The sequence below is a fragment of the Anopheles gambiae genome, chromosome 2, assembly GCF_943734735.2.
Source record: "Anopheles gambiae chromosome 2, idAnoGambNW_F1_1, whole genome shotgun sequence".
NCBI lineage: Eukaryota > Metazoa > Arthropoda > Insecta > Diptera > Culicidae > Anopheles > Anopheles gambiae.
In genome coordinates this window covers 81,787,532-81,814,598 of record NC_064601.1, presented here as the reverse complement: position 1 = coordinate 81,814,598, position 27,067 = coordinate 81,787,532, and the positions used below count along the sequence as shown (strand labels likewise).

The 27,067-nt window shown below is 44.5% G+C and overlaps 1 protein-coding gene across 14 annotated transcripts in view; it reads right to left on the bottom strand.

The window, feature by feature from the left end:
• Positions 1-27,067, bottom strand: part of LOC1274953 (longitudinals lacking protein) — a 93,069-nt gene that overhangs the window by 40,499 nt on the left and 25,503 nt on the right. For 4 of the 14 annotated variants that reach the window (XM_061652528.1, XM_061652531.1, XM_061652518.1 and 1 more), the window contains exons 2-6: positions 18,189-18,445; positions 17,779-18,066; positions 17,527-17,680; positions 16,147-16,770; positions 15,890-15,979 (exon numbers count right to left, since the gene is read on the bottom strand). In XM_061652528.1, coding sequence (XP_061508512.1) covers positions 15,890-15,979; positions 16,147-16,770; positions 17,527-17,680; positions 17,779-18,066; positions 18,189-18,362 — 1,330 coding nt within the window. In that variant the 5' untranslated portion in view covers positions 18,363-18,445. Of the gene's footprint in view, positions 1-15,889; positions 15,980-16,146; positions 16,771-17,526; positions 17,681-17,778; positions 18,067-18,188; positions 18,446-18,552; positions 18,623-24,211; positions 24,849-27,067 lie in introns of those variants that run through there. The other 10 variants (XM_061652530.1, XM_061652517.1, XM_061652525.1 and 7 more) reach the window with 8 other exon arrangements.

The following is a 27,067-nucleotide window of genomic DNA, read 5'->3' as shown; positions in this document are numbered from 1 at the left end:
TCGAAGAAAAGGTTTTTGAAATTTTGGTACATCATCGTCTGCGAGCTGACCGGCTCTATCTCTTCCTGCTTCACCATAAGCGTATCCACCATCGAGAACTTCTCGTCGGCACTGTCCTCGGCTCCCGTTCCGGCCCGACTCCCCTTGCCACCGCCCTTGCCGCCCTTGGTGTTCGCTGCTGCTGCTGCGGCAGCGGCGGCGGCGGCCGCAATCGTTGCCAGCTCACCGTTGCCGGCTTCGGCCGCTAGCTTTACGTACTTCATCTCACTACCGTCCCCCTCGGTGCCGCTGCCCGAGCCGCCCCCGTTCGCGCCGGAACCGCCGCTGCCCGGCTTCATCGGGCCCGGCTCCATCTGGATGCCGTGCTTGGAAAGCATGTGGCGCACCAGATGGTACTTGCGCCGGAACTTGGAATCGCAGTGATCGCAGTGGAAGCGCGGCGGTATACCGATACACTCGTCGCGCATGTGCCGCTGCAGGTGCCGCTTGCGCAGGTAGCTTTTGTCGCAGACCGAGCAGCGGAACCGCTGCATGGTAATGTCCAGAAAGTTGCTGTACAGGAGGCTAGTCATTTTATAATCTACTCATACCAACCGCGTGACAAAGTGCCGCACAACAACCCCCGACGACACAGCGGATATCAGGACACGATGATGAAGGGATGGGGAGGATTATTAGTAATGATGGTGTGGTGGTGGGCGATGATGACGAACATGATGTTGATGTTGATGACACACGATGATGAGCATAAAATGTGCAGCGCCACACACAAAACCACGCAGAAACGGAAAGTAAAATCATACGTGCGTGCGTTTTTTGTTTGTTTGTTTTTTTTTTGCGTGTGAAATGATAACACAGGTCGCGAACAAAACCGGAAAAGAAAGGTACCGAAAGGAAGAGAAGAAAAAACGAAATGATACTATCTGTGTGCATTGGATTGTATGGAAATGAAAAAAAAAAAAATGACTAAGAGACGATGGCTTTGGTCTCCATTTGGGGGGCTACACGCGCTCTCTACCCTAACCGACCACTACTTGTAGAGCTGGGTTGTCAAACACTATCTCTCATGTATCGACTATCCTAGGTGGCTTTTAAATAGTAGGTTGCGCAAATCTAAGACATTCCAGTTTACAACAATGAATCAAATACGAAAACATAACTATCTTGGCCGATATCAAAAACAGACAAAACTATAACAAAACAGAACCGAGTGTAGAAAATAACATACGGCTCCGGGATACACAAAAAAAAACAAAACTAGACTAAAACATAAAAATAGATCAACGGAAACCAAAATCACGAAACACAATTAACATAAAACGGTACGAACAAACTAAACTAAATACACATTCTTTTATCCCTTTTCTCATGTATATTTTACTTTTGTTTTCTTGTATTTGTTTGCAACTGTTTACTTCTCTCGCGCTACTTGACATTCACTTTTATGGGGCGAGGAGGCAACTCTAAAACCATGTCCTAAAAACGTTGCTTTAATCGTGCAAGTATACATTGGGAACAACTAATATTTCATATATAAAATAAATCTACTTGTATAAAACCAATTCATGTGAAACTAAATCATGTGTGTAAAATGTAAATAGGTCCCCCGTCTTGGATTTTACCTGTGGAAACGAACATGAATAATGCATCGAAAAAGAGAACGAACACACGACAAGGGAAGTACAACAAGTCTCTAACCAGAGACACAAGATTCTCGCACATCGGGGGAGGATAGGAACAAATTATGGTGAAAAATCATACATGTTGGTGTGTACGTACACATATCAATGTATTGGCTCTTTTCTATTACAATACGCGTGTATGTGTGTTTTTATCTTTAAAGAAGGCCAAAGAAGTACAGGATTACTGTCTTTTATTTATCTATCTTCTTATTATTATCCAATAAACGTAACTGTTTCGTAAAGCTCAAATTTTAATAAATATCTTTTCCTATATTTAATGTCAATAATTTTAGGATTTTCATTTTCTATCCTCACATGTAACCCGTTAGTTCTAGATGCTATGGTTGTGTTCTATCTTGAACACTTTACCTACCATCCTCTAAAATTAAAAGCCTTCAAGTTACCTAAACTAACCCTTTACCAAAAATAAATAAAACATGCCTCAACAGTTCTAGACATTCTTTTTGTGCACGCCGTGTTTTTGCTTTAGGTGCAGCTTAAGATCATAGCGCCAAGAGCAGGAAAAGGTACAGTAATCGCACCGGAACCGCTTGCCCTGAGCAGTACTAGCACCTCCACCACCACTGCCACAGTTACCAGCTGCCAAACTGGTGCTGGATTGTAAGAGTAGGCCGGTTGCAACCGTTATCCTACTGCTGCTGCTGCTGCTAACAAAGCGGGGCGAACCACGGGGCTCCCGTTCATGTCGCAGCAGCTCCTGTGCCGTACTATCGGGCAGGTTGCAAGCAGCAGCAGCCAGTGATGATCGTGCAGAGATCGTGACACAAGATTCGTTTCTCGCATTTATAAAATCGCTCTTTCTCATCGTCCCACCAAGGTTGGACATGATCGACCGAATCTTTAGCGGATGATCGGCTAGGACTCGATCACGATCGCCACCAACAGCACAATTACTTGCCGTCTTAGGCGACAGCGAAGAAAGACTACTACTACCACTATCGAAAGCTACGGACGACGATAGGGAATGCTGTTGTGAGGGCGGATGTTCCGGTTGGTGCTGCTCCTGCTGCACCAAGGACGGCGAGGTGGACAACGATAGCAACAGCATCTCGGACGGGGCGGCGGCAGCGGCGGCCATTGCAATAGGCTCGTCGGAATCGGACCGATCATGATGATGATGGCGGTTGAACGCGGACAGCATCATGCCTGCCACTGCATCTATCGAAGAAAAATCGAGAAAATAAAACGTGCCCCATAATGGCCAAGAAATCAGCAAACTATATATCGCTCGCGTTTGGGGGGAATTGGTTTGAATTGACGGTTATGTGTTGTGTTATTGGAGTTGCAATGTTTATACACCCCGCCGCCGACTAACGGCTCTCGCGGGGGACAGAGTTTTTAACTGAAAATAAAACATTTTATGCTTCCAATTTGGTCGATCTCAAAACTTTCTCTATCTCTCACTTTCGTGTCTGTCCGTTTGCATCACACATCACCATCACACCACGACGAGTGTGTGTGTGTGGTGTGTGTTTAGCGAACAGAATTAGCAACTTTCTAATAGAAACACAAACACCCAGAAGGTACGTACTACGTCCTTGAGAGAGATAAAAAAAATCATAGGAATAATTAAATAAACATAGGAAGTGAGAGAACAGCGAGTGTGCAAATTATGAGAAAGGAGAAAAGTCACCAATAACAACAACAACAACAAAAGAGTAGCAAATTAAACATGAATAAAAACCAAACATATTCATTAAAATTCGCGTTGATCTAGGAAAACGTAAGGAGAAAGGAGAAATAGAGAGGGGGGAGGGAGACACATATAGAAATGGGAATTCTAATCTTATTTATCCGAAATGATATTCCATCCGTTGCCATCCGCCCGGAAAAAAAGGAAGGTGGGGTGTGAGATTACTTGTGAGTGCTCATAAATATTAAACCAAAAGATGCAACAGTTACAGATGTTTTCTTAAGCATTATACACCATCATCCCACGATTAACTTTACACACACTATTGTAGAAGGTCCTTAATGATATGCTCTTTTCCTATTTTCATGGTTACACATACATTTATCCGAGATCGCTCTTTGTACACACGCAACAGTATAATTTTTCACCGATTTTTTAACCCCTCATACAGTGTAGTGTATAGAATGATTTAAATATAATTTCAGATATCATTATCATGCGCAGTTTCAGACCGTATGTATAGCTGCATTGAAATAAAAGTCATCATACTATTAGTTTCAACATCATTTTATTTTTATTCATTACCGTTTTTTTGTTGTTACAAAATTCAACAAGTGTACTTGCTGCATTTGCTTTACAGTGTAAGAAACATAACCCAAAAACAACACTCCTCTCTCCCCTGCTGGGTGTCTCAGCATTTTACTGTACATAAAAAGGTGCCGTTTGCTTTACAGCAAAAGACGAACCTGACGACCATGGAATGATTGGACGACCTCTTAAACCTAAACTGCACCGCACCAACAACCAATGCTACTGCAGCACCGCGCAATTCCTCGCGTAGCAACAACAGGCGACACCGTAATAGGCCGAAGAAGAAAATGCGCTCCATCCACTAACTGTCTTCTTTTTTACGATGATATTCACCATCATCATCAGTAGCAACGACGCTAGTTGTGGCGTTTGAGGGAGCAGCAGAAGCTGCTACAGAGGCGGCGGCGACGGCAGCAGCAGCACAATGTAATCGCGTATTTGATATGTGCGCTTTAAGGATGTCCTTGCGCGAGAAGCGCTTGCCGCATTTGAAGCAGCCAAACTGCTTAGCCACGCCGCACTCGTACTTCATGTGTCGCTCAAGCGTGTACGACAGTCCGTACGCACGCGGACACCGAGGACATTTGAACGCGGAGGAGGACGCAGACGCAGCCGCAGCTGCAGTAGTTTTCGATGCTGTCACTGTGACGGTCGCTTCACAATTGAAGCTATTTTCAGCGCCACCACAACCAGCGTTGCTGCTGTTGTTGCTTCCGCAGATACTAGCAGCGATACTGCTATTGTTATCCGTGCACATCGCATTGTCGCCGCTACTACAGCAGGTAGCCTTGAATGAATCTGATGCTGATGAAAGTGCTGTTGTTGCTGCTGGTGAGCACGGCAAAACGTTGCTGCTGGTGCTGTTTTTTGTAGCGGACGCAGCGGCTGATGCTGCTGCTACGGCTGCCGCCGCCCGCAGTGTCGCATTTAGTAGACGACGCGTGCTAGTGCGCGGACAAACGTCACTAAATCCACAGTCATCGGGCGACATAATGCAGGACGAGGAGAAGGAGGACGAGGAGGTACTGGGATTGATGATGGCGGTGACATGGGACATGGATCCCGAGCAGGATGATTTTGCCGAAGACCTGGCAATTTGTAGCGCTGAAAGTAGAAAACCATCGACACGGATTTCGCGTGCAATCGATTCCCGGGCGTGGAGAGGAAAGAGAGAAGAAGGTCGTACAGACGGAATAGAGATATAGACCGCTATTTAAGGGCAACTACGAATAGAGGATCATGTAACAGGGAACGAACCATTGCCACACATTGTCACATGATAGGGCTAGAAAAATCCGTGTACAAGGTACTTTTGGTAGGATTCTGGTAAAATGTTAAAAAAAAACTATTGCTCATAGTAAGTAAGGAGGTTAAAAATGAACGATACATGAGGAGAATTCTTTGAGAGCATTCAGATGAATAGAATAGTACCAGAATAGTAACACGCCTTCTAAAACAAGAAGGTATACACCAAAAACAAGAAGATACTGCTGGCCGTATCATTTGCAAACTATCAAATCTAACAGAACCTAGCATTGCAAATCCATGATGGAAGATGTTTTCCACAGATAAAATTATGCAAACAAGAAAACCTTCGACTCAAACATAACTCAGGAAATGGTATAATGGGAAAGAAGCATTATTTGTAAAAAAAAAAACAAAAAAGGTAATGTGGTGGTGAAACGAGGGAGATGAGAATATCATCCTAATAATAGGTAAACAATTCACACAATTCCAAAGCCCTAAAAAAGCATGACGTGAAGCTTAAATTCTTCAACGAAACACACAACACATTCACGAGATAAATTTAAAAGAGTAAATTTAAGCGATAGAGCGGAACAGCAACAATTTTGAGGAGCGTACGAACTCTCACTTGCTTTCTTTTACTGAGCGCTATTGAGGATAACGCTATAATTGATAGCTGATGTGCAATTAGACGGATAATACAACTAAATTTTTACGTGACAATATGAGGGATATGAAGCAACACAATCGCAACGGTAACGATATAACGGCAACGAAACAATTAGGACGAACGACTGACGGTTTTTGATGAACTCGTTAAGGGGCCATGGCAAAAGGTTCAATTACAACAACGAAGGTAGACAGAATGTAACAACGATCATACGAGAAAACATTAGTCCATCAAAAGATTGATAAATCGAGATTGGAAGCGCTTTCGATATGTGATATTACCTTACATCATCAAACTATTTTTAACAAATGCAATTGTGTACTGGATTGCTTGTAACTTTATAAAGGGAACGATTTATTGAAGCATTTGTTTTTCCCCCCTTCCATACTAACCGCTATTCTGAAGACACATTTAGCAATCAAATATTCAAACAGCAAACAAACGATGAAATCTTGCAATTATTATGATTCCATCTACTGATGGCTCACGTGCACCACACTAAGTGCTACTGTGATAATATTTTTCCCCTAAACGAGACTCCTAACTAAGCTTAAAACTGTCCAAGCTGTGCGTTTAGTAACGACGCTTTAAATCTTTGCATTTTGTAAGCCTTAGTGTGTAGCTATTGCTATGCTAGAAGCGCTTGAAATAATAATCGTTTGCAAATAATGTAGCACACAGTTGGCGTACATGCATAAAACCACTGCACTATTACGCAAATGATCCCCGTACAGCTTTGCTCGTCTATAGCACGATCATATCATATCGTACGCATCATCGGCTAACAAACGCTAGCGATTTTCTCTCTATAATGATCAATAAATTTAGATTTCGTTCGAGCAACGAACACAGGAGGAGGTCCTCGCGCATCGCGGTTTCTCCAATTACACTTGCGCACGCGGGCACACCTCTCTATTCATCTTCATTAGATTTTCAACGAAAAGGCAGGCAAGCGCAAATATTTAAGGGTAGTTTATTATTGAGGTTGAATCGGTACTTTTATTCAATGTCCGGCCACACGCACACAAACCAATTAGATGAGTGTAACCAACCCTTTTTTCGTTGCGCAAAATGCGAATGCATATTTGCATACATGATGACATTAATGGAAACACAATTTACGACCAAAACAGTCATAGTTTTAAAAAGTTAAAACTCTTTTCAATTACCGCGACTTTGCATTCCCGCGTCAAAGGCACGATCGTACTCTGTACCCGCTGGAAAGTAAATTACCTCATTTGCACACGAGAAAACGTCCAACAATCTATAGGAGCCTACATCCCATCGCGGACAGTAGTGCTAGGCAATAATGAGCACGTCGGGAAAAAATATCACCACCACTAGCGCGCTAAAGGATTTCAATCTTAATAAATTGCCACAAGAAGTTGGCATCTGCACACGATCGACTCATAAATTGACGTGGATTTATGTATACCACAAACGCCCATTTTATAGCATTAAGCATTTACAAGGATAAAATGCGTTTATACTTCAACCCAGCAAGTATCACAGGCTGGTGTAGTGTGACACATTTCCAACGCTACATACAAATTTTGCAAAAAAAAACCCAATTAAAAAAAACCCCACCAATTAAAATGTGTGCCTAATTTAACAAAAACTAAACTGAATCACCTTGAAAGAAATAATTTAAATCTAAAGCTGGATGGCTTTAAATTCCGCTTAAAAACACATTACATTGCATCATAAATGTTGTTTGCTGCTGAAATTATGCAAGCCAAGTGTGTCGAAGAATAACGATGTGCGTGGATTGTTCCATTAATTAACCGGCGCATTATATATACTTACATATCTCTTCATTCCTTATTTAAGATTTATGATGCTTGACTTGTGAGGAATATATATTAAAACCCAGTTCTTTCGAACCTAAATCCAACTAGATAACTTCAACGCCGTAAGTTTAGGAAACGCTACGCCGACAATACGATGATGGTCACATTCATTCATGTCCCTCACTCCAAAGTCTTGCTAATCGTGAATATTTTAGTCTGTCTTGTAAAGTCTTTCTATCCGAATGTCTCGTAAAATGAATTAGGAAATTGCAAAGTGAACAATGTGGATGTGGATTAAGTCAAAAATGCTTAAACCATGTGTTACCAATGCAAATGGTATAAAGCCTATGTCTTTTCAATGCCCAGATGAAGATAAATAACTATCAGAGTTCGCTTATCTGCAATAGTAATTGCTCTTGATAGTTGATTGAATCTGCAATGATTCTCTACTAATTGTACGAAAATCAAAACGTTAAATTTGGTTCCAACATATAATTCAATGGACAGAATCGTAACAAAACAATGTTCTTTTTTTTAATACTTTTTCCAACGTTTTCATTATCCATCGTAAGTTAGTATAAACTCCTTTTTGTGTCCCTCCGTCACCTAACTCTCCTCAAGTCATTCATGTCTATGTCTTGCATATTGGTGTGTGAACGTTTTTAATTCGAAATTTAAGTAATGTCCAATTTCCAAGGTCCAAGTCAAGGGATTACACAGACAGGAAGCAACAGGAAAGGAACGTGGGTCGGATGATTGTGGAATTGGGAAGAGGTAAGGATTCAATGGTGGTTATCATTTAGGTAAATAAACAAAATGATGATCATAAACTTACTTAAAACTAACACAACTTTCCCAAGCAACGATACGATTGCATTAGGAACTATACTTACCTGGTTAGTTCCGACCGTGTTTGTTCTACCTTACAATAACGGTGACCGCTTTTTAACTCCACCGACAGGGTTTTTGTGAGGAAAGCACAGAATGGGAAATGTGTTGTGTATGTTTTACCTGGGACGAAAAATAGAAAGTCGTGTGCTAGCCAAATGACTACGGAAAAGGATTTTTTTTCCGAAAAAGTGAAAGAGGATTATTCTTTGGGCGACGTAGAATGGAAAAATGTTTGAAGCTCGCTCAAAACGTCACGTTTGCCTCAAATAAACGCATGTGAACATGTGTCCACTAATTTAAAACCTACAACATTACAAATCCTGATGGATCTTGTTGGGAATTTGATAACTCTTTTGCAAGTATTACTTTAAATAAAGAATAAATAATTTGTTGTAAAGAATAGTCCTATTTCCCTTTAATTCAGCACGACCACGACCTTCAATTCAGTCCAAACCTTACCTTATTGCTACACGAACATATTCCCCCCTCTGTGTTGCAGCTGCTGCTCTCAACACAAAGAGCGAGCAATCCTCCTCCCTGCGCTGCTGTGGTCCCTGACAATTACCTCACTGCAAACCGTACTCGATTCCGATTTGCAGCTACAAAAACAACCACAGGGACCACAGGTGAAGCCAGCTGCACTTATGGCCGCATATACGCAGGACGATGATGAATGATGATCTGGACGCTCCATACAAGCAGAGAGGTGAATGACCCCTGCCCAAATTGCACTTCTTTTCACCTCCAACAAGCGACACAACAGCAGCACACATAAATGAACATCATCCACTAACACTGCCGAGTATGCACTTTAGCGAAACACTTTAAAGGCGCAAACAACACACGTATTCACTCTGCAGATACACACAGAAACACTTTGTAACACACACACAAAAAAACTGCACACACGCAACGTACGCGTCTTGACAGAACTTTACACCATCACACACTTGTACATGATTCGCGGTCAAGTAGGACAGACGCGTATTGTATTCGGAAGGGAATATAAGCGACAGGCAAATGAGAAAAATCATTTGCATGATATTTAGACACGGATAGCGCGACGAACGAGGAGGAGTAGAGTACGCGAAGGGGCTTGACAAAAAAAAAACATAAGTAAGTTTGCGCGATCGCGGAATTTTATGATCGACAGCCGAAATGAACAACAACAAAAAATCGCGTGTAAAACAGAAAACGAACGAAAAAAAAACGACAACGATCGTTTCGCGTTAAAGGAATAACCGGTTAACCGCGCGCAGCACCAGGACAGATCGAACAAAAAACGCGACCGGATTTTGACTGATTTGACAGGATATGCATGGCCGAAGCCGGTACACATTACTAATACTACACCACCATCATTTTCAGCACGACGACGAACGACAGCAAGACAACCAACAAGAGCGGAAAGAAAACGAGCGAAACGGCAGAAAACTCACGAAGAAACATGTTCGAAAATCGCCAAAACCACAATGATCAATCCATCCACGCTTCAGACTTCAGAACTACGGGAGAACTAATTACTACCAACTCTGGTTCGCGGTATTTTACCCCATTTTAAAAAGTGTGAGAAATTTAAAACATATTCTTTTAATCAATGATCCGGATCGTCAATTTTCATACTAAAATTGAACAGTTTCGGAAAAGTCTTTCACACTTCATACACCAAAACAGAGTGTAGACTCTCTTGGCAAACCACTGTTGTCGCTTTACTGTATTCCGGACGCCGTACCTTTTGTGCGGAATAGCGCAACTTTGCATAAGAAAAATGCTGCACAACTCGGGGCAAGCCCACGAGATGAACAAATCCACCATGAAGTATCGCTTGTCTAGCGAGTACATAAAAATTAAACTTTGAACTTATAAAAACGGTGCGACGGGTAAGGATGAGGGGATAGTACAAATGGTATATGGAAAGCCGCCGCCAAATAGAAACATATTCATGTTTACTACCAATTACTTCAACAGAAACAATAGAGCGAACAACAAGCATTTGGCATATGGCGTCGTAACCAACGAAAGGGACATAATAATCGACCAGACAAAACCATTGTCGTTCTCCCTCTGCCCTTTTTGTGTATGGGGAAAAAAATATATTCAAAACCAACATGAATTGAGAAAAAATCAAAACATAAACATGCAGCAATAGTGTAAACTACAGAAAAAAAGTAAATTAAAAAGTGCTAAATAATGAATCAAAGTGTTTTTGTTTGCAAAAGGAACTTACAAACTAAAACCTACACTAAGTGAGCGGAAAAAAGGTTTTGGAGTAAAGTAGAGGGAAAGGCTAGGTTTAGAAATGGAAATGGGCTATAGGAAAGGATGGAAAACGATAGTGGTTCAGGTAAAGGAGCTTGTTTTTTTTTTAAATGAAAAAATAAATTATTTGTGCATTTCTTCGACACTCAATCATTGCTAAACTATCATATTATCTCACCGTTACAACTTATCCCTACTACACGATAGTTGAACAAAACACAATGTTGCATACTAGTGTTTGTGTGGTACCATGTACTCTTCTATGCTATGAGCTAGTTTGTATTACAGCCGTCCCAAGGACAAGTATACAACTACAACGACAGTACGAGAGAGGAATAGCATGAGGAGAAGATTGGCGAAGAGCCGATAAGAGTGGGTGGAAAGCCAATGGATGAAATATGCAGCAGAGCACGTGGAATCAAGATACAAGCGCGCTCTCGTACATTCTTCTATGTTTCGGCGCTTTATCCGCCTCAGTTTTAACGCATCTGAACTGTGAGACCCTTTTGATACGAACTGCATTGACACACAATCGCAGTTAACATACATTGTCATTGCCTAGAGTGATAAAGGATTTATCGTTCTTCTTCTTATATACTGCACACCACAAAAGGTGCCGAAACGTAGAGATGGTTAAATCGTTACGAACGCGCGCAAAAAAACAGTTTTCATCAATAGATAACACGACCCAAAACTCGCATTCAACACCACCACCACCACCAGAACAAAGAAAAAAAAATACATTAAAAAGCGCGCATTACGAGAATACAACAAGATTGCATCAACACAGGCCGAGCAGCATTTAGTGATCTCGTCAGACTTTACCAAAAACAAAATAATAGCAAGCCCCACTCACCACCACGCGCTACACACACACACCCACAAAAGATAGGCTTTGGTGTAAAAGCTAGCACTAGTACGGTTGGTTTAGATTTGTGTCTTAACAGTAAAGTAAAGCAATATTAAAGAAAGCAAATAAAGAGCAAAACAAAAAACGGATCAATCGAAGGTAAAATGGAAATGGGGTGTGTTTGTGTATGTGTGTGCTTGTTGATTCTTGCAAAAGATATGCAACAGAGAGGATTAGAATATAGGAAAAGATAGATTTCACAGTGGTGAAAAAATAAAGGAAATATAAATGTGGAAAGCATATGAGAAAAAAACACATGATATGGACATAAATGGAAGGTACAGGAGGGTGTGGGATAAAGGAAAAAGGCAAACACAGATGTGGAAAGAGAGATAGAGAGAAAGAGAGGGGAGGGTAAAATCCTTCACAAAACACAATTACTTGATTACCAAACTAATGCATTTCAACAAACTTAAGTATACCTATTGCCTAAGTGAACTAAAGATATGTATATATATAGCTAATAACAAGTGTAGTACTACGCATAACGATATGTTGCAAACACAGGGAAGAGGGGGAGAAGTTACACAACACTACACAATCACCAAATAGATATTAATTGTTCGATCACAAAACCAAAAACAAAAAATTAAATTAATTTACACAGCATACGTGTGTATTGGAATCAAAGCTAAGAAATTCAATTACATGTTTGAGGTATAGATTTTCAGTTAAGCCGTAAACAAAACAAAAAATAAACATTCATTATGAACTCTACTGATTATGATTTTGTTTCTTTTGAAAGATCGCCGGAACAATCAAGTAGAAGCAAGAGAGAGAGAGAGAGAGTCATTAGCATCCGTGGAAACAGACTAGTTAGCTGTTTAGTCGAGAGAGTTAGCTTTTTTCTCGTTTGACTTTAACAGCAAAAAGCAAACAAGTGGACGTGTATTGCAAAACAAAAAAGGCTGTGTCTAGGCAATCAAAAACGTCAAGTCATTTTCATTGCGACAAGTTGACACACCCACCTAACCCATTCATTCCATCCCACTGGAAAACAAAATAGAAAAAAACCCTAAACTCTGGAATAATACTTAATGCAGGGACATCCAAAAGGTCAGAGAAACTCTGCTTCCAAACCTTAACATGTTCTATCATCATCAATGTGCCAATGCATCGTAATGCCCGGGGAGAGCCAGGTAAAACGGGAACGGAAATATCCCCAAAAGGAAACTCGTTGGCAAACACAACAGCAACACTCGAAGTGTTGTAAAAACGCAGTTGTACACTCGTGCAGAATATGATCACGCGTCAAAATATGGTATTGTAAGGGAGATTAACGTTGCACTGCAACGAATCAAACTACGGTAAGAGAGGAAATAATACAACAACATCCAGAAAGGACACAACACACAAACAAACCAGAGTCTGGTCTGTGCATATTAAACCCTGCAGTTCTTTCATGCTCATCAAAAGACCCTATCGTACCACGCTAACCCCTCACTCCCCTCAAATGGGTGTGTAATAACAATAAATAGTATTTCACAATAAGGCCAGTTCGCGGCGTGCGATCGCGCGTACGGTGTGCGCACAGCCCCTACCAGAGTTACTTTTTCCAGAGAGCTTTTTTCATACTCTTCTTATTTAAGAATTAACCACACCAAGCCCCGGCCGTTACACGATGATCGGTTGCGATCCCAAAAACGCAAAGCTAACCACCCCACCACTTCTGGAGGGAGGGCAGGCAAGAATGTGCGCTGTGATGAGATGCTGGTGGTCATCATCGGAGGACACACGGACGCGCACGGTCGGACGTGTATGGATTTACAATACAATGCAGGGGAGCAGAGGACAAAAAAAACAGCATCAAGGCAAACGAATCTACCAAGAGCCTCTACCGACCGTGAGCACTGCAAAGGAAACGCAAATCAAGGGTGGTGGTGGTGCATGGTCCGTGTAAATGTCACTTTATAACAAATATACCATGAGGAAAAGGCGGGTAAGAGGAGGCAGGCCACAGCTCAGCAAGCGCCAGGGGCAGGGGGGAGGTTTACCCTCGTTGGAATGGCATTGCGTTTGGTGATGCTTTTTTATTTAACTCCTTTCGCCCACGCGTTAGCCAGAGCCGAGGAGGAGCAATAAATACAGCGAACAAAGAAGTGCGACGATTGCATGGCATGGTGCAGATACAAAAAAAAGGAAACACACACACACACACAATCCGGCATGTTTTAGAGTGCTCAAACCTCTCTCTTCCCAAAAACGGCGGTCCTGAGAGAGCGAGAGAGAGATAGCAAGAGCGTCGGAAGGACGCGAAAGAGGAGTGGTGGACATACGCGCGATTTTTTATGTCCATTGCAACTCAGTGCAATAATGCAACGTGCTGTATTTTTATATGTCTTCGGGCAAGTGTGTACGCGTTCAAGCGCGCGTGAGTGTGTGTGCCGGATGACTTTAACTTAACTTTGGTGAAGGTTATTAGCACCGATCATTTACTTCTCCGGATCGTTCCGTGCCGATGCACCGCGATCGTCTCTCCTCCTGTCGGCGAGCGCGTTGAAATCTTGTCTTTCTATCCGAGGCAACGTAAACGTACACACACACACACACAATCAAAAAGAGAAAAAAATGCCATCTTGACTGACTCATGTTTTGCATCAGCAAATAATAACATTATCGTACCTCAACAATTTACAGCATGTTGTAACATGTGTTTTAGCGCACTGGCTTGTAAACTGGCCGAGGAAAACTAGTACCGTGCACATACACCGTTTACAATAATCCAGCAGGCGTGCGCAACACCGACCACCGTAAATAGCCCAATGCTAAATTAACAACAAAAACGCTGCATCGCAGAAATGGAAAACCCGTGGGTGGACATTAAACAAGTCCATTACGCGCGGCAAAGGACATGCTGCTAACTAAGAAAACCATCATCGTCCGAGACTCTTTGTGTAGAAAGCGATGATGACGCACGCATTTTACAGACGCTACACCTCCTTCAGCATCAATGCGAATCTCGCCCCACCCACCTTTCAACCATTCCACACCCAACATGGGCGGGAGGGATTGAGGGACACTGCCTATAACCGAGAGTACTTTGTGCTCGCAGCGTAATCATGATCATCAGCGGAGAGAACCATCGCTGTCGTATAAAGTACATTTTCTTGCTCGATCCACCCCCCACACACGACATTTAAATTCGGACTGTGTCACACACTTGTTGCTAGTTGCGAAAGGGTCACCCCACCCGCCAGAGGCAGCTCTGGCGAGTACCTACACTTTATTTTCATAATGACAACGGTGATGATCATCCACAGGCTAACTAACTGCATGAAATAAAATAAATCGACGTTTGGCTAACGATATGCCGCACGCTTCTTCAAACCATAATTGCCCACACGGCTACAAACCGCTAATGATATTCTCTCTCTCTTGCTTACTACTACTTGGGGCTACTTGGCGTTGCATTTTAGTTTACTTTTAACACACGCACACATACACACATGGCAAAGTTGCGTGTAGCGGGGAGAGCTGCTAGGGAGAGGAACGTGGGGTGTTGTGTTCCAGTGTGTTAATTGACGGAAAAGGATTAATGTTTTTTTTTTTTTGCATCATTTTTATCATGGATAAGCAATGAGGTAAAGAAGATATTAAACGTTAATTAATATTAATTGTAGGGAAAGATTTATAGTTTTTTCTTTTTTTAATTGCTCTTTTGTCTATTTTTGCTTGTGTTGTATTGTGATTATACCTTAATGTTTAATTAAAAAAAAGGATCAATTTTGCAATAGTAATAATAATTACAAAAAAACCAAACAAACAAACTATGAGAGATAGAGAAAGAGGTAACAAATTTACAATGTTTTTTTCTGTCTTTCGTTTTGGAAAGAAATACGATCCATAAAACACACTATCCATTTGCGAGAGAGGACAGATAATCGAATGGGAATATAGCTTTAAATTATCTGTGAAATTGCTTTTCATTTTTGTAATTTGCATTTATTAAATAGCTTCAATGCAATTACTAGCGCTACAACAATGAGATGCAGATGTATTAAATAAGCTACTATTATTTTAATCTTTCTCGATCTTATTCACCCGTTACAACACGATACGGGGATTGAACTATGTCGCCTAAATGCGTTCTCTCTTGCATATAAATTATCCACGGACGGAAACAAAGGAAAGGATAGCGTTACGTTTTATGCTTCGCAAGTCTTGACCAAATTTGAAAAATTAGAAACGCTCGCTTACCTTGTGCGTCTCGATGTTGTCCACCAACAGCGTCCTGAGCGGCAATAAACGCTTCGTTTTGCTCACGTTCCATCGGCCATTGTGCAAACCCTGGAGGGGGGGGGGGAGGTTGAATGCAATTCAAACATCCGTCATCGCAGCAGGACGACACACACGCCATCGCAATGATCGAAAAGTATAAAAGAAATACAAGAAAAAAAAAACAAATACATTAGCATCCTTCTCTCCGAGTAATAGCAAGCAAACAAATACGCTACCTTGACTAGATACATCGCCACCGTGGCTCGGTCCGGCCTGGTCCAGTTCGTCCATTAGATCTTCATCGTCCATTGTCAAATCCTCCACATTCTCGTCCTGCACGTCTTCGTACTCGCTTTTCGGTTCGATCATCATTTCGCCCATCGACGAGGTGGACGTTTTGCCGCGTCGGCTACCATCCCGAAGGTGGTGGTGCCGCGAGCCCGACTTGACCGAAGAACCGCCGTCGCCATCGTGCTCATTGTCCGAAAGATCGTTACCGTCGTCGTGCTCGGTGCCGGTGGCCACACTGCCCGGTCCGCATCGTTCCTCGTCGTCAGAAGACTGTGCGGCGGCGGCGGCCGCAGCCGCGGCAGCCTGCTGCTTCTGTAGCTTCAGTGTTTCCGCGGCTGCCTGTTGAACGGTTTCAGTCTTTTTGAGAACGGCGGCAGCGGCCACGGCGGCAACGGACAGCACGTTAGCGCTGGTGTTGCTGCCAGCAGCGGCCGTGGATGATGCTGAGGAAAGAGACGAGGCGACGTTGGCGGCTGGAGCGCCGGCGGCGGCTACGGCTGCAGCCACGTTAGCGCCACCAGCGGTGTGCATTGAATGTGATGAGGAATTCGAATGCTGGTCATGATTATCTGCAAATAAGACACGAGAGAGAGAGGTGGCGAAAAAGAGTTGAAGCGATTAAATTCGTTTACGTTTTACGCAGGTGGAAATAGGAAAAATTCGTCAATTATATCTAGGGAAGGGATGAATTCGGTAAGGATGGAATAAAAATATCGAGCATTTTTTTACCGTGACAAATATTAACGGAAAACTTAAATCTCCAAAGAAACGGTTGGTTAATCTATTTCTTATTAACGAATGAAAAGCAACAAGAAAAGCGAACAGGTCACCCCTTTCTGCAGAAACTGCTGCATGAGGTTTTGATATTTCGCTACGATTTCGCCACATTCTTGTGAAACATTTCCTCAACAATAAAAAGCCGCAACAAAACACAATCAAAGAAGCAGGAAAAATAGGCCGTTCTGATAACGACCGTATAAACACGCTTTGGCACGATACTAATAATCTTTAGCTTCTACTTTTCGACGTTTTGATGGCGTGGTGCTGAACATATCGAAATGTTGCAAAGCCTCCTATCGCTGAACTGAGCTGAACACACACACACACACACACACATTACAATACACCGTTCGTGGTAGATTGTTCCGCGTGCGTGATCGATCAGTCATAATTCTATAGATTAGATATAGGGCCTCGCGCACATGTGTTAAGAAGAAAAGATTGTCGCTGAAACCGGGATCGAATGCTGCTAATGAAATTCCGAATGGTTGGGGATGGGTGGTGGGGATGGGATTGTCACTGTAGGTATAGATGTATATGCTTACCTATTAGTAGGTTGTTCGTATCTACGCTTCGTCGGCGAACTTTTTTACGCTTTCGCGACGTGGGACTAGTTGAACCTTCTCGCGAACCGGACACATCGGACTCGAGCAACTCGGACTTGAGGGACCGTTTGTTCTCGATCGTCAGACCTGATGCCTACATGGTACAACAAAAACAAGACACAAGCGAACATGTATCAATATCTCGACTGATTTTGGGAGTCCACAACGCGTCCTCCTCCCGAAAACACTTACCTTGCTGGCAGGTACGGGAGGCTGTAGAGTTTTTGCGGCGGGTGCATCGCTTTGCTTCTGGTGCACGCCGCCTCCTGCTGCGGCGGTCCCGGACGACGAGCTGCTGCGGTTGTCGGACAGACCCTTGATCTGCAGCGACTCGGCCGCCTTCAGCAGGGCGGCCAGCTGGTCCTGGGAGATGTTCACCTCGCCACGATACATGTAGTCCATCATGGCGCGCAGTTCTTGAAATTTCACATCTTTGAGTATGAAGATCGGATGCTTGTCGTACTGCTGGGAGAGTATGGTCTGCAGAGATGCAGTTCGCAATGGAATAAGAAGAATAACGATACATAAGATTCCAAACGTCACATACTGCTGAAACGCACTTTTGGCGCGATTCGGTAGGGGGTAGAAGCCACAGCACTTACCGCAAAGTAGGGACTGCATGCCGACAGAACGACTTTGTGTGCCTTCAGCAATTTTCCCTCGGCCGCCAACGTACAATCGACCAGTGTACCATTCTCCAGCAGTGTGTCGAACACCGAGATGAGCGTACTCTGGTGATTGTTCCATCGAAGACAGAACTGCTGATCATCGTCCATGGTGTGAGCCTTCCTTCGACCGTGGACTGTGTGTTTGTTTTATGTTGTGTAGATTTTGTTTGTCTTGTTTATGCGTGTCGGTTCTGTAATGGGAGAAAAGATGGGAAGAAGAAGAAAAGTTTACAATGACGTACTTTTTTAATGATGGGAGATCGAATATAATTTCTAAACATAAAAAAACTCTCTATACCCATCGCAAATATATCCGCTCGTTAAAATGTTGTTGCCTCTCTTTACCACAAAAAAAGCTTCTCACACGATCAATCTGCGAGCAGCAATTGCAAACGATTTGAAAATTAATGTTTGCCTCTAAAAACCCGCGACACATCAATTCAACCGTTCACATATCTCGTGATGGGGGGGAAAATACGCAATTTATTTGTCACTCAGTCGTCCGTAGGGGGTTGAAAGAAAGAACGGTCGAAGTTGCCCCCGGTTCGAGATTTTTAACTGACACTGGCCCCGGAGGGACAACAATTGGCGGAAAAAGGGAATCGAGGCTAATGATCAGACCGACGAGAATGATCGCACAAAAAAGCCCCCGCTCTCTCAAGCACGCTAAATTTTAATAAGGAAAGCGATGACGAGACGCGTACACGCCGCCGTTGCCGAGTTCGGGGAGGGATTTTGGGCACACTGCACGAAGATATGGGCAAAGTGGAAACCGAAACACTTCTGCAGCACACCCTCGCCCACCTTCTTCTCATCAACCTCATTTTCCTCTGTACATATATGTATAGGTAGCGGCCTGCCACCACCTTCTCTTCGCCAGCACACGCAACCGTTCCTTGCGCGAGCATATTTGGAAGAAGAGTGTAAAAAAAACGTTTCGCTGTCCAAAATTTAAGCTCATTTAAGTATGCGCGCGCCTGTATGGTGTGTAAGTGTGCAGTTTACAAACTTTACAACAAAAAAACAGGTCCCTCAAAGGGTGCTTAAGTGAAGAAAACGAAAAAATTAACACATTGAGTATAGATTAATCATCCGAAGCGGACCCAAAAAAATACCCTTTTTAGCTTAAATCATCTCCACACACACACTCGTTGTGCCCATCATGGTTGGGGACAAAAAAAACATGAGTTTGTGTGTGTTCGATAAACGATGACGTATGCCGCTCGAACTACAGCAAAAGCAAAAAAAACGAAGTCCAATTCACTCTCTTTTTGCGTCTCGCGCGATCTTTCTCTGCCTCATTATTTCCTTTCGCGCTTCAACGTTCTCGCGCGCGCCAGTGTGTGTGTGTGTTTTTGTGTGTGCGTGAAATGAAAGCTTAAAAATATTTACTTGTGACCCACATAAAGGTATTTGATCCAAACCAGCCAGCCAGCCAGCCGATGATACGTGCGCACACGGGGTCGAGAGAAAGGGGTGTATGATGGGAGGGGGGGGGGGGGGGAGGAGAAGCGGGAGCGAGCGGAGTTCATTAGCATGGACGCATGGCGCAGGCACATTTTAGTAGACCCCCCCCCCTCCTTCCCCCTCGCCCTCTGGCTAGGGGGGGTTTTGTTTTGCTGTGGTCGTCCGTCGTCGATCGTGGCCTTCCCCCATGGTTCGCACAGAACACACAAAGGAAGGAAGAAATAGCCATGACGCGACAGCAGCGGACACGCAAATAGATTTTTACTGAAGAGAATACAACACTTCTTGTGCGTTTTTTTGTTTTTGCTGCTGGATGGGAAAACAGTGCCCACCAGGATGGAAAATCTATTAAAATTGTACAATAAATGCGTATGTGGGCATTTGTTTTTAGCACATAACACACACCCCCTTCCCACCGAACTGGTTTGAAATAGTTATTTCACCAATTCAGGTAATCGAATGCGCAGAAACTCTCACAGCATAGATTAGAAGAGCGAATGATGATCACGTGGTGTGCGTTGTGTCGATTGTGGAAAAAGCTCATAAGCTCATTTGCTTTCATGGTGTGTTTCCACCCCCAGCCAAAGCTTTAACGAACTGTTATTCTGTCTATTATTACAATAAAGTAATTTAATTGCGACGAAACACTTTCGTCACAAATTTGTCGAAAGGAAAACCCGACCCTTGGATAATGACGCGACCAAGAAATCACAAAGATGGTGTACGGCGACGAACCTTACACAAACACGTACGCATGGGCTTCGGCTTCTACAACCATTTCGACATTCTTGTGAAATAAACCCAGTGTGGCGCGCACAGAGGACGCTCTCCCTTATCGTTGTGAGTTCGGGGGGTTTGGTCGCTGCTGCTAAAATATGTAATCGATCGATAAAAGCAAGCGCTGCTGTGTAAGGCATAAAACACACGCACGGACAAAGACGACGGTGAAGAAATCGGTGATCGGTAAAAAGGCTAATGCGTTTTTTTTTTTTCTTACTAGAACAACATTGGATCTACTGGGTCTTTCCCATTCGTTGTGTGTGTGTTCTTGCCACACATCTAATCGAAAAAGAAAGGAAAAACCCACCTATGTGTGTTGGTACTACTACTGCACACAGACACACACACACAAGCTCAGAGAATGAAATGCGCTTTACGATCGAGGGACGGGCTCCATACCACTCGTTCTTATTCTTGCCCAACGAAAAAGGGTCCACACACCAATGCGCAAAAGGCGTATGTGCAGCGTATGATCTACAAATACGATTCTAGTCAGTTTTGTGGAAAACGGAAGGGCGCGCAAAAATGGAAAGAAGTGAAAAGGGCTGTGTGTGTGTGTGGGACGAAAGTTAACCATCGAAAACGTTCGCTTTCTCCACCCGACTGCTTCGCAAAATTCTCTCGTACACTACTCTCCTCCGGGTATGGGCTGATCCGACAGATTTCCTGCAAACGGCCATGTACCCTGCACTGCACTGGCGGGGACCCCCCACAGCATTTACGACCGAGGAAGGGGGAAAGAACGCACAAAAGCACTACACACACCGTACAAATCTTAACCTTAACGTGAGCGCGTTAGAGTGAGGGAGAGAGAGTGAGAGACGGGGGAAAAACCCACCACAGAAAGTAAAGAGAAAATGGCGACCCAGATTGAGGAACGACGCGGCACACACCACAGCGGAAAAAGACGATAAGCGGGAACGATGATGCACAGCAGCCCGTCAAGAGCCAGTGTTGGCCACGACCGGCCAGAGTGGGAAGAAAATGGAGAAGAGGAGCGCGCGTGTTAGTGTGTTACTTTTTCCACACATACACACACGAACAGATGTTAGTGTTCACCCTTCTTCTTCCCTGGGCCTGGGTAGGGCTTTGTGGTGGTGGTGGTGTGACGCGCTTTCCCGTTCCCTTTTCCAACTATTCGTTCGCACACGAAACATCCCACATGCTCAGCCGAACGAACGGGACGGAAGAAAAATGGAAAACGTGCTCGGGGGCCACCCCACACTTTGTTCTAGCAAAGCGAAGAAAGAGAATGTGAAAGCGAGATGATATTGATCGTGATTTCTCGACATTTTTTTTTTTTTTTGGTTTTTGCACCAGACGACGCCTACAGCAGGCAGCTGTGTTAAAACGGAGGAAAATGGTTGATCAAATCCTTGGCCGGATTATGACTCATTTCCTGATCATTGTTGGTTGATGATGAAATAGATCGTGTAAGAAGACTTGAATGTATAGAGCTAGATTGAAAGTTCTAGTTAGTTCGATTTAAATGCTTCAAGCCAAAATTCGACGTTGTATGTTGCGAATATTTTTCCAACTAAAGACCATTACTAATAAAAGCTTTAAGGCAGGAGCAAACAACATTAATTTCAAATGCCTTTCTACAAGCGCTCTTTAACGGAAATGCTTCGCTTAGAACAACACCGCATATTGCCCCTTTTTTCTGGGCTGAATATCTCAGACCCACTCAAAGTGTTTCCCCCCTAAAGCGCGACATACGATCCCAAAAACAAACAGAACTCTACACACGCGCGCGCGCAAATTCCTCTCTTCTTCGACCCATCCCCCCCCCCCCCCTTGATCCCATCTACCGCATCCCTTCGTGTATGTGCTCCAGGAGCAGGGTGCTGCTCCTAAGTATTTCATGCGATGGCTGCTTTCCCTCCCTTTGCAGCGCCTTATTTTCAGACGGCAAGGCACGGAACAGAGACAGAACGAGAGCAAATGAAAGAGACGGAGCGAGCGAGCGATCGATCCCACTCTCGAGCAATGGAGCGCGCTGAGCCGAGAGTTGTTTGTTTCGGAGGGCCCCACCACTACCAGAGGACCAGAACAACAGCAGCAGCAGCATCGTCGTTCTTCGAAAAAGTACGTAGGCCGTGTGGGTCGACCGTCGCAGGGCGACCAGCGAAGCAATCACACACAAACACGACAAGCGCGCAAGTGGGAATAGTAACCAAGAGAGAGAGAGAGCGAGAACGCACGACACAAGCGCGCGCGCACACACAGCAACAGCAGCAGCGGCAGCGACACAACACACACCACCGGAGGCGACGACCGTGGCGGCGGCGATCGCCTTCGTTCATCATCATCATCATCAGCAACACACACTCTCTCTTTCTCTCGTGCGCGCACACACACACACACGCACCTCTCCCAATGCTTTCCCTCTCTTTGGCCCAATCATTCTTAAATCTGCCCTATTCTTCAGTCACAATCACCCCCTCACCACACGGAGCGGGCGCGTTTTGTGTGTCACACACACACAGAAACACACACCCAATCGCATTCAGCTTTAGTCAGATCGACGGCGCTGTGTACGTTGGTTGGAGACTTATGCACAGGGGGAGGGAGGTGGTTTAGAGCAAACTACTTCTAAGAGGGTTGGCTTTCTGAGAGGGAGACGTGAACATGGGGTGTCATATTGCCCATTCGATTTCGCTCCCGCAGCAGCACAAACACACACACACAAGTGCTACTGCTGCCATATTTTTCCGACGTCGACGACGAGGTTAGCTTTAAATGCAAACACATTCACACACACACACACATAAACACACGTAGTACACAGGCAAATGCGCGCTCGTTCACCCCAACGGCTCACACATGCACAAAGAGACATGGTAGTGTCTCTTAGCATCACCCGCCTGCTGTCGTTTCCTTAAGCATTCAACGGCGCTCTTCTATCACCATCTCAGCATGAAAAAGATGCGGCAAAGAATTGAGTGTAAGTGCGAATGTTTGTGGCAGGAGGAAATGGCAGCACCATGATCAGTCAGAATCACATTTTGCTCTGCAGAGTTCTTGGTGTAAGCGTCTAACGCTAACTACTAAATATCACACACGCACACACTCTTTCCCATTTTTCCCATGATCAACTCCGCCACACACATGCTTATTCCCTGGACACACCACAATCCCTGTGAGAGTGCCCTGTGGGAAGACACGGGAATTCACACACACGCAGTCACTCACACACATACACACACCATAGGGGCACTTTTGTTCTAGATCCTTCTATCCCTTCTAGTTGCATCAAAATGTTGCTCCACACATTATAATCCGTGGTGACATTGTTTTGCGAGCGGCGTTGTGTGTGCTGAACAAATATGGCTGTCACACCATAAGCACTAGCGAGAACATATTACACACACAGAGCGCCCTTTCTAAACATGGTTGAGTAAAAGCTGACCATATCACACGCTACCGTCATTTACTTCTACTACTTCTGTGTAGAAGATCTGTTTGCTTTAGACGTGAGTTGACCTGAAGAAGCACACCCTCCTCAAACGCACCCCACACGCCAAACGCACTATTTTGCTCATGAAAAGTTGATCAAGAAAAGAATATTTCTTCCCGAAGCGCGCCCGAGAACATCAGCAACAACTGCAGCTGCACCATTACAAGAACACATAATTAAAAAAGCGGCAAAAAGCGCAACAAACGATTGAAAAATTCATCAACACCAAAAGTATTGCAGAACTACACACCGCGCACACACACGCAAATACACACCACACAGAACGCGATGGTGGAGGAAAAGGCTCTGTTTTACCCCTCACACGTTAAGGTATCGCATACGATCGCGCTTGGGGTTGCTGCGCGCTTCCATCAAACACTGTACTACTGGGCCCGCTGCTGCTGCTGCTTACTCCAATAATACAATATCATGTGTGTGGTGTCGTGTGGTTTGGCACACAACACTACTACTCTCGCTCTCTGCTTGCAAATATAATCTACAGCGCTGCTCGCTAGCTTACATACACAATCACGTACACGGGCGCACGGGCGCGCTTGCACACACACACACACACACGTTCACACAAACACAGCACTGCTGTGGTGTCGGGCTCGGGGTTTACCTTAGTGTACACAGCAGCACGGATAGGTGTGGAAGGGAGAGAGAGAAAGAAGATTGTTGTGCGCTTTTCCTTTTCTTTTTCCGTTTTTCTTCCCTTTGGGCTGATGTGCGCCGCACTTCACAACACGCCGCTTTCGAGGCCGCAACCACGAACCAAGCGACACGATTTCATGGACGCGCCGATGGCAACTGAACCTGCCGCTCGCGCGAACACCACACAAAAGGGGCCCCAAGCCCAACAGGCTCTAACGAGCGCTCTCTCCGCTCTCCCAGAAGGGCTGCACGCACACCAGCACAGCGCCGGCGGGATGCTAGCACCACGGTGGTAAGAAAAAGATGGCGCATGTGGACAGAGCGAGATGCAGCAGAAATATGCCGCGAAAGAGAGAGAACGCGCGTGCGAGCGTGAGCATACAGCAAAACGCGTCTCGCACACACACACACACGAACAAAACAGCACTGCCGCCTACTTGACGATGACGATGACGATGATGATGATGCTTGGGCCTTACTAACGCATTTCTTTCCCCTCGCCACATCTACACATTCTGCAAAACCTATGCCACTCTAACTACTACGCCACACCGAGAGCAGCAGCAAGCAGGCGGCACGTGAAAATGGATTCGACGCGACCTCGACCGACACACACGATCCAGTCGTGAGGGGTGAGGAGGAAGTGACGGGGGGAGAAGTGAGGGAAACGCAAACGAATTTCATGCTAACGCGACCAAAGCGAAGGTAGGAAAAACCACATCTTAGAACACATGCGATCACGAAAAGCACGCACGCACACAAACAGGAAGGAGCGTTATGAAAAGCACACGCTGCAGCACACACACACACACACACAAGTGATTCAAGAAAAAAAGCCTGTCACTTTTCTCGTCGAGTGTGGTGTGGTGGTGTGATGACGCGGGTAAAGCACACAGGCCCGCCGCCGTCGTCAGAATATCGCCGGAAAAAGGCAGAAAAGCGCGTGTGTTTCGCTCTCGCCTTGCCTTGGCCTATCCATCGATGCTGCTTGACAATATACTACACCACCGCACTCATACACAGCCAAAAGCAGCCCCATAAAGCGCTGCTCTGTGCACGCGCGCGTACCCAAAGTGTGCGAGGCGTTTCTAACTGGCAAATAAAAGACCCCCCCCCACCCTCCCGATCCCCCGCGTATGCTTCTTACGCACACAGCACAAGTATGATTGAAAATGTGGTGCGAGGAAGGAAGGAAGCAAAAAAAAAGGGCGATCGCAAGTCAAGTCGCGCATACATTGACCCACGCGTATACACTACCGACCCCCGACACACTACACACACACACACACACTTGCCGCCCTCCTCCCGTTGCCCTTCGCTCGCTCTGTGTTGTTTGCGTCAAAAAGGGTACACAACACACTACTTTAACGTTTCCACGCCATTTTGGAATATCATGGGGACGCGCCAGCCATCATGCATGGGAGCGGCGGGCAACCTCTTTGCTGCAAGAGCGAAGAGAGATCCTGTCGTTTCCATTTCCTGAGCCCTGTACGACAATCACAAAAGCAGTAGTAGTTGTCGAACGGTACATGTGAGTGTATGTGTGTGTGTCGATGGAAAATCATCACGCACGCACACACATTCATACCAGTCTCCAATCGGTTGTATGTGTTTGTGTAATGATCTTTTCGTCCTTTACCGTGTGTATAGTTGTATGAAACTAAGATCGAACACATTAAACGCCATTCGCCATACTACAAAATGGAACTCTCTCAATCGCCATAACCTTTGCTTGAACTTCATTAAGCGAGGAATAGTAATTATAATGGATGTTTCATCGCTCGCTATTGATTGAATTCATATTAAGTCAAACTTGGAGCTTTCGTTACTTCATGATTTAATGAAAATTTCATGAGAAGCTATCTCTCTCTCTCTCTAACAAACAGAGAAGTAAGCTTAAAATAATGATCATAACAGCAAAAGGATAAGAACTTCGAGTAGTGTAACACCTACCTCTTTAGTAACAACATAAAACGTGTGAAAGTAATCAATTAAAGCTTCCAAAGCTGTTTTACGAAGAACAGGATGACACAGTAGTAGTAATTTCCAGTTACCCCTCAACTCCGGCAATGAAATCCGAATGTTTGATTCATAAATTAAAGCCAAAAGTACCCACCATTCAAAATGTTCCCGACAATCGTTCCTAGAAATGAATTCCTCCCCCCGCGAAAAGGTAACAGGCAGGCAACCGCGGCGTAGTAAATTCTTTCCATGATCATTCTCCCGATGTTCCTGGTAAACACGAGAACCGTAGAACAACACACAAAGAAACAAATATTTTGGAATCGCCATCTTCAATCCCATTCGCACTTGTTCCTTCTCTCTTTTGCTCTATCTCTTTTTTGCTGCTTCATTCTGGCGCCCACCACAGGATCGGACGGAGGATTTCACTCCTACAGAGCCGAACACAGTCAGTCAATTTCCTCCTGAGCAGCGCGCACACAAAGGAGTA